The following is an 11,556-nucleotide window of genomic DNA, read 5'->3' on the forward strand; positions in this document are numbered from 1 at the left end:
CTCTTTTATTCAAGTGCTTGACAAGTATTTATTGAGATTTACTATATGGCAGGTACTATTTTAAGCATTGTGGATATAGCAGTGAGCAAAACAGGCAAAACTCCTGTACTCATGGAGCTTGTATCCTAGTAAGGGAGGTGGGTAAGTGCCAAGAGGAAAAATAAAACAGGGAAAGAGTGATGAGAGTGCTTCAGAGTGGGGAGGGTAGTAAGGGTTGTTGCTTTTCCAACTAAATTGGGCAGAAAAGGCATCACTGAGAGCATAACGTTTGAACAAAGTTCTGAAAGAAATGAGGAAATGAGCCATGAACAAATATCCCATACATTCCAGCAAGTGCAAAGGCCCTGAGGTGAATGTGTGCAAGGAATCGTGAGGAGACCAGAGCAGCTGGAATGCAGTAGGCAAAGGGAAGAGTGGTAGAAGCTATGGTCAGAGAGACAGTTGGAGAACTAGATTATTTAGAGTTTTGTGGGCCATTGTAAGAATTAGCATTTACTCTGAAAGAGATGAGAAGCCAAGGGGGTTTTTGAGAGGAAGAGTGATTTGATGTGACATATTTTTAAAGGAGTGGCTGCTGTGTGGAGAACAGACTGATAGTAGTGAAAGGGTAAACACAGGGTGACGTGTTAGGAGGCTTTTTTATTTTTGTCAATAATGCAGGTTAGAGATGATGGTGTCTTAAACCAGGTTGGTAGTGATGCAGGTGGTAAGAGATGGTCAGACTTTGGACATATTCTAAAGATAGAGTCAATAGAATTTGCCGATGGATTGGATGTGGAGTAGGAAGGAATAAAACGAGTCAAAAATGACTAAGGATTTTGGCTTAAGTTACTAGAAGAATCGAGATGCCATTTAGAGAGATAGAGAAGGCTGCAGGAGAAGAAGGTTTAGTGAAGGGGAAATCAGTTTGAAACAGGATAGGAGACATCTATAGTTTGGATGACTTGTTAGGGAAAGTAGAGATACCAGTTTAGGAGTAATGAGTGGATGAAAGGTATTTAAAATCCTAAGACACAATGAGATTATTTAAAGAATAAAAGCAGATAGAAATGAGAAAAGATCCCAGGATTGACTTGGAGGAGTCCATTTTTTAGATGTTAGGAGAAGATGAAAACCAAAAAACTGAAGAGGTATAGCCAAGGAAGATCAGAAGAAAACTAGAAAGTGCTATCCTAAAGCCAAATAGTTATTTGTTTGATTTTAATAGTGTCAGATCATTAGGGCCAATTTAGTCAGCTGACTCTCAAATTTCCAGGAGTATTGTGTAATCCAAAATAATTAAACTTTTTCTTAAAAGGGGGCTCTTTAGTCCATTTTTTGCAATAACATGGTTCATGATCTAGGTTAATAAGTAGAAATGAATTATTCCACTTTAACATACCTTGAAAGAACATATCTGATTACCAGAAAGGTTTAACCTCTCCAGTTGTTCATTGGGATCAAGACATCGACCTTTAATTTAAAAAACAAGATGAAAGAAAAATTAAATTTCTTGTTTTACCTCCTGTTCATATTCTCTCATATTTCTGAGTTGTGTATGGCCATCATTTCTTGCATGTAAATAAGACTAATAATAACATTGTATAATTAGTAACCACTGATTAACGAGTGATATATTCACATCTTATAATCACATCCTATAAAGATTTAGAAATGCTTTGCAAAGATATCATACAAAAAAGTGTAAAAGAAAGACATGTACTTTTTATACTGATAAAATATTATTGTAGCATTAGCTCACATCACAAATGAAACAATACATACCAATGATGCTTATTAGATTTCCAGCAAGGTTGAGATCATTTAAATTCTTCAAAGTTTGCAAGCCCTAAAAATTTAAACACTATATCATTTAGGAGAAATCATTAAAATCTATATTTATAAACCATTTGATCAATCTTGTTAGTACACTAGGTATTCTGAGCATTGAGCACACAAATAAGTGAGTGCCTCTATGAAGCAATCTTTGTTTCTCTGAAAACTGGAGAGAATTATTGGAGGAGGGAGCAGGGAGGGGAGTGGAGAGGAAAAAAGGAGGAGGAACAGGAAAACAAATACATTACTCAAGTGTGTTTATAATCTTAGGCAAGTTATATATAAAACTTCTCTAAACCTTATTTTTAAAAAATCTCCAAAGAAGAAATAACACCTTACCTCTCAGATTTGGTGTGAGGAGTACAGAAAATGATGCATATGAAGTTCTCCATGTTAGGTCTTCTTAACAACAATAATTCAACTAATCATGAATATTTTGGCCCATAAGCATAATATGAGCATGGATATCGTGGTGTAAACACCACAAGTAGTAATTAACTTCACATATAAATCAATGAAATTATCTTACCTCAATATTTTTAATTGCATTGTGGTTCAGCCAAAGAACCTCCAATTTCAATAATTTCTCTAGATTTTCTATTTTGGAAATTTTATTATAATATAAATACAGTTTTTCTAAATTTTTACATTCTTGAAGACCTCCAATTTTCTGTTTAAAAAAAAAAAGAGCAGACTGAATAGTGTTAGCTTACGTTTTGCCATTAATCCTTTTAATAAAGTAGATTTTAAATACATTTTTGTTTAAAAATCATATAGTATTACAAAATTAATACCCAGCAAAGTGAACTATTTTTAAAAGAAAAAAACATATAATCTCTCTACCTAAATACAACTATTTTCAATTTTCATGTTCTCTTTAAATTTTAGTCACTTTTACACTTATTTTTATATAGTCATAATACCTATACAATTTTGTGAGTTTTTATAATTTGAGACCATCTAAGATGTTTCCATAATATTCAAATTATAATATTTAATAATTACAAAATGTTTCATGACGTTTATAATCATTTTTTTGAAAAACAACCCTAAAAGTGCATATTTATATTTCAAATTTTAGCTATTATAAATAATATGCAACAGATAACTTCATGCATACAGCTGTTTTCTGATTGTGAATTACTTACTTAGGATAATATTTTAGCATAGGGATTTCTGAATTAAATGATATATACCTTTCTTTGGCTCTTAATACATTTCACAATATTGTTTTTCAATATAAATGTCGTAATTTCACACGACCAATAGTGTCTAAGTGAACCAATTTCACTACTAAGCAATACTGGGTATTATTTGATCTGATTTGATTACTAAAAAGTAGTATATGTCTATGTTTTAATTCTTTAATTCTATTTTTTCCTTTGTATAAATCTATTTCTTTTGCCCATTTATCTGTTTTTTGGGTTTGTTGTTGTTGTTATTGAATGGATAAAAGGTTTTATTGCAATGCATCATGTACAGCCTCTTTAGCCTTCCCCCATTTATCTGTTTTGATCCATGTCTCAAGCATATATTTCAATGAATTATGTTTCCAAATACAAAGAATTCAGCATAAAATATTTCACGTAAACTTGTATGTTTAGACTTACCTCTAGACAGCATTCGGCAATCCAAAGTTCTTTGAGTTGTAAACAAATCTCTAATCCTGAAATTTCTTTTATATCTTGAGCAACAATTGTGAGACTTGTTAAACTGGGAAATAATGATAATCCGACTATACGGGGATATCCTGAGAAAAACATCTCCAGTTTGGAAGTATCTGATCCTTCTTGTCCAACCATCTCATAAGATAGACCATTGCATAAACACTGTTTTCAAAAAAGAAATTAGGTTATTACCTACTTAAAATAATCAAAAAAAATTTTTAATTAAAAAAATGGCTAAAACAAAAATCAAAAATTATTTTTGCCATTAGAAATTATAAACGGTCAATTGCACTGATGCATTTTTCACTCTCACAAGAATGAAAGTTGTTGTATATATATGATTTTTTCCTCTGCTTTCAAAGGTCATGCAGTAGAAGAAATCTCAAGGTAAGCTCCAGAAAGGAATGTAAAATGTTCCATTTAATATTCTTTCAAATGTGGTAGAAAAGAAATTTGGCTTTGACTCACCAGTTCTTTAATTATTTCTTCTTGGTCTGGGTTTTCTCGTTCAATCATCTTCCTTATTAAAAATAAGTGTCATAATAATATTATCTATTAGGGAAAATAAAAAATTGAAGTAAATACTAGGGTTATATCATTCCACGTTGAAAGGGACCTTAAAGTTATGTTGGTGGACCTATCCTCTTGTGGCTTGAAATCTTCACATAGTACATTACCAAGTATCTGGCCCCCAAAACAGTCTATTCCATTTCTGAAGTTTTCTGTTAGAAAGTTATTTTTTATTCTGAATTTAATTCTGTCTCTCCATAACTCCTACCCACTTGTCATTCTACTTTCTGGGTTCAAATAAAACAAGTATAATTTTCTTCCACACTATGAGCCTTTACCACTTGAATAGCCGTCTCTCATCTACATCCTTACCTCGTCCCAGTTCATGTCTTTTAGTTCTCTAAGTGTACTTAGACAGCAAAAAAGAAAAAAAGGGGGCTTAGAAACATACCTGGCATGGTAATAAATGTTTATTCAAATGAATTAGCCAACTTCTTCACTTTAGATGATATGAACTGATTAATACATAAATAGCTTCAATAAAATTTAAGTCAGTTTTTCATAATTTTTAATATTTTCATGACATTATTGCAGACATATACTTTTTAAAAAATATAGGAATCCTGGTTTTAATATTATAACATGACAAAGCAAGATGCAGAAATGGTGTATATTGTGATTCCACTTTTTACAATAACTCCCCACAGGTTGTGTGTGTGTGTGTGTGTGTGTGTGTGTGTGTGTGTGTGTGTATGTGTATGTATGATTATGCAAGGAGAAAATATGGAAAGATACATGATAAGTTGTTAATATGAGTTAACCTGAGATGCAGGTGACAGCTGAAGTGGTTATAATAGGCATGACAAGTTGGATGGGGCTAGATCTAGGCAAAAAGGAAAAAGAAAAACCTTGCGCTTTTTAAAAAGCATGTTTAGTGATGTATAATATGCATATATAACCATTTATTTATTCATTGTATTATTGGTTGACATTTGGACTGTTTCCAGATTGGAGCTAATTTGTGCTTCTCTGAATATTTTTGTTACACAGGACATAGGTACGCATTTCTACTGGGTTTTTACCTAGGAGTGGAATGAGAAAGAAACTATTGTTTCATCCAACATAGATGATTCTCACAAACACAATGCTGAGCAAAGGAAGCCATGCACTGAGAACATACTACGTGACTCCATTCATATAATATTTGAAAACAACTAATCTGTGCTATTAGGAGTCAGGCTAGTAGTTACCTTCCAGGGGTGAATGACTAGGAGGAAATAAAAGAGGGGCTCTGGAGTGCTGATGAAGATATATTTTTTGATTTGGCTGCTGATTAAAGGGATATGTTCACTTTGAGAAAATAAAATTAGATTGCTAAGATTTGTGTGATATAAATATATATTTATCTATTATCTGTTATATATGTGTGATATAAATATATATACACATCTATATATATAATATATATTGTATATATTATACTTAAATGAAATTTCATTTAAATGTTTATTTAAAAAGTACTTATAGGCTCACTTTTATTCCTTTATGCAAAGTAATGTGGGAAATGGGCCATGAAGTCACATGGGGCAAGAATATTCCAACAAGTGCCAAGGCCCTAAGGTGAGGGTGTGCTGGGTATAATCAAGGAGCAATGAAGGGACCAGAGTGGCTGGAAAGGAGTAAACAAAGGGGACAGTGGTAGAAGATGCAGGTATATATGTGTATATATATATATATATATATATATATATATATATGTATGTATATAAATTAAAATTGTAAGGCAAAAAGATGGTGACTTGTGTCCATGCATTTACCTAAAATTCTTTCCCCAAATCCTACTTGAATAACTAAGGAAATGTGAAAATAAGAAAGAAATGTATAGTAGTGCTAGAAAAAGAGCATTAATTACCAGAAATGTTTAAAAAGGTCTTTTGAAGGAAAATGAAGCAGACAGCATCAGACTAAGAGAAAAGCCCATCAGTACAAACCAGCCCCCAAAATTCAAGGTACTAGAGAAAGAAGTTTTACAAAACTATGTTGAAAAATTCCCAAACTCAGAACAGCAGTGATTGGGAAGAGGATGGCTGTGGACCGTCAAAAGGGACCAAATCAAAGGATTTTGAGATCTATATCAGAGTACTGCACCCGGTCTGTATTTGTACTCAGGGTTTGTAAACTGGGGACATCGTTCCCCCACGCTGAGTCGAGGAGGGAAGGGAACCCAACTAGCATCACAAAGAAAAATACAGCCAGGTAATTATCCTACTACACTGGATTCTCTGTTCATTCACTCATTCACTCATTAATAGATGTTTTGAGGGACTAATATCTACCAGTCACAGGATTATGGGGGCAGGGGGAAAGAGAAGACTTCTCTGATAAGGTGGCATCTGGGCAAAAAGGTGAAGGAAATGAGAGTGTGTGAGCTACGAGGAAATCTGGGGAAAATGCATCCAGGCAGAGGGAAGAGCAAATGCAAAATAATGGGGTGCGAGCATACATGGCATGTTTGCAGAATAGCAAGGAAAATCATATGGCTGGAGCATAGCAAGGAATATGGGGACTGGTAGGATATGAGGTCAGAGAGGTATTGCGGGGCCAGATCATGTGCTCTCTTGTGATCTGTAGGCTCTTGTGAGGATTTTGGATTTTATTGGGAGTAAGATGGAAAGGTATATGGGGATTCTGAGTGGAAGAGTAACACTGGCTCACTTAAGTTTAGGAAAGGATCACTCTAGCAACTCTGAAAACAGACTTGTAGGTGTCAAGGGCAAAAGCAAGGAGACCAGTTAAGGGACAGTTATAATAAAATAAGTGAGAGAGAATTGTGGCTGAGTAGTCGGGATGGTGATTAGTTAGGGGATGGATCGATCTATCCTGAAAGTAATATGGATCATTTCTTCCCTGCTTCCCCTGCAACTGTCTCATAACCCCATTCTTGGATAGCCCCCAGATATTACAGCATAAGCTGTAGGAGTGGCCAGGCAAGGGAGCACTTACCCAGAAACAACCTGAAAGAAGCCCCTGCATCAATGTCTGTGAACACTAAGGAAAACCCTGCCTGCCCACCACCTCATAAGGGCTACAGCCTGCCCTCAATGCCCCCACCATCTCAGTCACCAAATGGTGACCCAATGTATCTAGTCTATGTCCACGATATCTATTCCAGAAGAAATTAGCTGTTCCCTTTGTTCGTCACTAAATTATCACATAATTATCATATACTTGAGTCTAATTTTGGACTTTCTAATCTGTGCTCTCCCTGAGCACTGCCTATTCCTATACTATTATCCTGTTTTAATTACTGTGGTGTATATTGTGAATTCCAACCTCATTCTTTTTTTGGAAAATTTCTGGCTACTCTTTCATATTCATTTTTCCAAGTAAGATTTATGCTTATTTTGAATTAGATTTTTAAAAAAACTCACATGTGGTTTTGAGATTCCATTGTAAAGATTAATTTAGGAAGACCTTCCATCTTGGCAGTGCTGAGTCTTCTTTGAGAACAAGGCATAGCTCTCCATGCATTAATATTTAAGAAGACTACTTTTTCTTGATAAATATCCATGTTTAGAATACCAACCTTACCTCTCACTTCACCATGTTTTCCCTTCATCAATGCCCTCATTTAGGAAAAGTCTTGTTCTAATTCAATAGTTAATTAGCAAAACGAAATAAAAAAACTCCAAATTTTATAATTTGCATAAATCTAAATTATGAGAAGCCTGGACCTTCCTGGTACTTTTAAGCCTTGTATGCTTATAAAGAAACCACCAGGAGCTTCTATAGATTTCACCCTTCAAATTTCAAATCTTGCATTGGTTTAATCACCCCTCCTCTCTGCTCTGGAATGCTGCTGGAAGATTTCACATGACCAGCATGGGGTTGAAGTCTCTCCAAACGCATGGCCTCTAACTTCAGCTGGATCTTCAACAGACGTTTTATATTTTCTTCTTCAGCTTCCTCTCCTAGGGAGAGTAGGACTAGGGCTATAGATCTGGGACTCATGACACAGGGACTATTCTAAACTTCCACCACTCTTCTTTCTTTCTTTCTCAGCAAATAATCTTGTCCCTATTTTCAAAGTGAACTGTGATGCCTTCATAAATGCACTCCTTAAATTCTCTTTGCTCCTAAAAATGTATTGCTTTCTCTTTCTGTCTTAGTAAAAGCATTCTTTCTCTTGTCCAAAATGAATCTCCCTTTCTGTGTAATGATCCCATCCTCTTAAGTCTCTTTTAGAACATTGACCTGTCAAATTTTGCTCCTCTCACTTGTTCCAATATTTTCTTCTCTAGGGTTTCTTTTCTCTCCATATATGAATGTTAGGTTGTTCCTATATTTAAAAAAATTTTTTTAAAATCTTCCTGTCCTGTACTCTATGAATAGCTTGTTTTACAGAAAAACTTCTAGTAAGTCATTAGCAATACTTCATTACCTCCCTTCAGTTCTCAGCTCACTGCAATCTGACTGGGGACACCTCAGGCCACTGCAGTTTCTTTTACCAAGGTCAACAGTAATCTTCTAATTGCCAAAGACCCTGGACATGTTTCAGCTCTCAACTTGACCTTGACATGGCATTTGATGATGCCGATGACTCTCTTCTTTAAGTTTTCTTCTTTGGTTTGACTTTTTCTCCTTGGCTTCGCTCTACTTGTTATTTCAAACCTACTTTTTTGATCAATTGTTTCATTCTTGGAGAAAAATTACTAATCTTTATCTTCCTCTTTCCTGTACAACAAATCCAACTACCCACATGGAAAACTCCATCCGAATATGTCACAGGTATCTCAAAATTCAGTATGTTCAAAACAGAACTTATGATATTTTCCAGGCAGCCTGCTTCTCCTAATGTATGCCTTTTCTTGGTAAATGACAACATCTTTCTAATCATCCAAGTCGGAAACCTGGACTTACCCTCAACGACTCTTACTCTTTCCCCCCATGTTCACTCACTCATTAAATCTTTCTGCACATACCTCTTAAATGCCTATCAAACTTTTTCCTCCTCTCCCTTCCAATTGCCTCTGCCTTGGTTTCAGGACTTCATCATTTCACCTTAACTGGATGCCCTCCCTATTATTCTACTTCCCTCCAATCCATCTTCTATACTACTGTGACAGCCAGTTTCCTGAAAGGTAAATCTATCTGCTCATGCTATTCTCCCAGGAAGGTATTCATGGTCTCTGTGCTCGGACTCCTACCTACCCCACAAGCTCATCAATCACAAACTCCCCAGAGCACCCCCGGCTCTGGTCATAACTATGAGGTGTGATCAAAACATAGAGTGAATGTTTACATTAAAAAAAAAATTATTATAGTTAAAGACACATTGCCATTAATCCCCCTCAAAATATTCCCCCTCACTTGGAACACACTTATGCCATCGTTCTTGCCACTTTCTGAAGCAGTTCTGGAAGTCCTCTTTTGTGAGTGTCTTTAGTTGCGCTGCAGTGGCTGCCTTGATGACCTGAATCATTCTGACTTTGGGGAAAAGCCAGAAGTCGCATGGTGCCAGATCTGGTGAATAAGGTAGATGAGGACACACCATAATGTTTTTATTTGAAAGAGATTGCCACATACCAGAAGCGATGTGTGACATGGAGCATTGTCATGATGGAGGATGATTTGTGGCACAGTTGAAAACATACCTTCTCTCAACCGTAGCTCACACCTGACTGACTGCACCACAGAAGTTGAAAGTTGTCACACACTCTTACTAAGGTTCGATGTGCCAATTCCTGTATTGAGGATTCCTGCCTTCCCGTTGGATGGCATTCAGTAGCAGCATTCCCCATATCTTTTGATCACAACGGAAAGGCGAGGTGTCACACATTGCTTCTGGTATGGCAATTTCTGTCAAATAAGAACATTACGGTGTGTCCATAATGCACCTTATTCACTGGATCTGGCATTGTGTGACTTCTGGCTCTTCCCCAAAGTGAAAATGATTCAGGACATCAAGGCAGCCACGACAGAGCAACTAAAGACACTCACAAAAGAGGACTTCCAGAACTGCTTCAGACAGTGGCAAGAATGATAAGTGTGTTTGATGCAAGGGGGAGTATTTAAGGGGGATAAATAGTAATGTGTCTTTTACTATAATAATTTTTTTTTATTTAAACATTCATTGTATTGTTTGATCACACCTTATATAGTTCTCTGAACATGCTGGAATATTTCCGTACTTTGGCATATGCTTTTTCCCCACCCAAAATGTCGTTTTCCCTTGACTTTATGGTATACTTCATACATCCTTAAAGATTTACATTAAGGGAGTGAAGACTTCAATTCTCTCTCGCAGTATTATAATCCTTCTTTTCCTCAACTCCTGTTAAGGTCTGCAAATGCTCGCTATATAACACCTGTCCCAATATATTGTGATGCTTGCTGGTCTTTCCTCCCTATCAGGTTACATGTTCATTGAAGGCGGTGATGACGAACATATCACAGTGCTTGGCACATGCTTGGTGTTTGATAAAATTTGTTGAAATGGTTTGAATTAATTGTCATATCACAATGTCCTTTATAGTATAACTTAAAGATATACTAGCTATACATGACCAATCATGTATAGAGTATTATGATAATTGGAGTGTAAAAGACCATGTTTCTGTCTACCATGAGAACTGGGTAGGGTATCATTCTGAGAAAATCAAATTTCTTTTCTACAAGCTAGAAACCTCTGTTTCCTCCCTTGGGTATAAAGGGATAAGACTCCATCCCTTATCACGGATGGGGTGAATGCCCTTTCCAGCTCAGGTGAGCAGTATCAAGTTTGGCCAAGGAGTACCTTAACCTGTGCACTAAAGACCACCCTCCTTTTCCTCCAACTCTTAAGCTTTGCGAGGTTCACTGACAGCCTCAGATAAAGCCACTCAACTGTGCTTCTCTCCTGTCTTCCTCCTGGTGCGGCCTGAGACAGACAGAGGGGAGCAAAGACTATCTAGGGCCTGGCTACACATAATGTACACCCGAAGGCCACCAGGTGACAGACACTCACCTTATCCCAGAGACAGGATGGATTCCGGGACAATCCCAGAGAGAAAGCTGAGTTCACTCCGACCTCTCAATCCTTGGCTTGCAACAGCAGGCACCATACCCTCTCTAGCCCGGGACCTGAAGTGTACACACTACCCGCTGCGGTTGCCTAGGAAACCCGCTCTCAGCCTACGGCGACCTAGAGGGGTGGGGATGAAAGGGGCGGGGAAAGCAGCGGCCGATCCCTTTCTGGATCACGTGGCGGCAGCCTCCAACCAATCAGCAGAGGTAGGGGTCCATCCGGAAGACCCCGCCGAAGCTCTTTGGAAATCGTGTGGCGCTCCCCGCCCGCGGGTCATTCAGTGCTTGCGCGCAACTTTTCACCTGCTTTCGCCCGACCAGAGGACCTGACTGGAAGCAACGAGCTGTGGGCCTGGTGGCGGGGAGCTAGGCGTGGCCTCCTCCAGTCCCGGCTCTCTCCTATTGTAAATCTTTTACCTTCAGGGCCTGGAAGCACAGAGCTTTAAGGCTAGACTTGAACCCTCGCTAGGCGTGGTGCTGTGATGTCACAAGGTGGCCG

General features: G+C 37.3%; 1 protein-coding gene across 1 annotated transcript in view; it reads right to left on the reverse strand.

Moving 5' to 3' along the window:
• Window positions 1-11,105, reverse strand: part of LRRC9 (leucine rich repeat containing 9) — a 91,838-nt gene extending 80,733 nt beyond the window's left edge. The window contains exons 1-6 of the mRNA XM_033108742.1: window positions 10,999-11,105; window positions 3,951-4,034; window positions 3,426-3,644; window positions 2,345-2,485; window positions 1,765-1,828; window positions 1,382-1,452 (exon numbers count right to left, since the gene is read on the reverse strand). Of these exons, the coding sequence (XP_032964633.1) occupies window positions 1,382-1,452; window positions 1,765-1,828; window positions 2,345-2,485; window positions 3,426-3,644; window positions 3,951-3,998 (543 nt within the window). The 5' untranslated portion in view covers window positions 3,999-4,034; window positions 10,999-11,105. The remainder of the gene's footprint in view (window positions 1-1,381; window positions 1,453-1,764; window positions 1,829-2,344; window positions 2,486-3,425; window positions 3,645-3,950; window positions 4,035-10,998) is intronic.
• Between the last annotated feature and the right edge of the window lie 451 nt (window positions 11,106-11,556).

Source organism: Rhinolophus ferrumequinum, chromosome 6 (assembly GCF_004115265.2).
Source record: "Rhinolophus ferrumequinum isolate MPI-CBG mRhiFer1 chromosome 6, mRhiFer1_v1.p, whole genome shotgun sequence".
In the NCBI taxonomy this organism is placed as follows: domain Eukaryota; kingdom Metazoa; phylum Chordata; class Mammalia; order Chiroptera; family Rhinolophidae; genus Rhinolophus; species Rhinolophus ferrumequinum.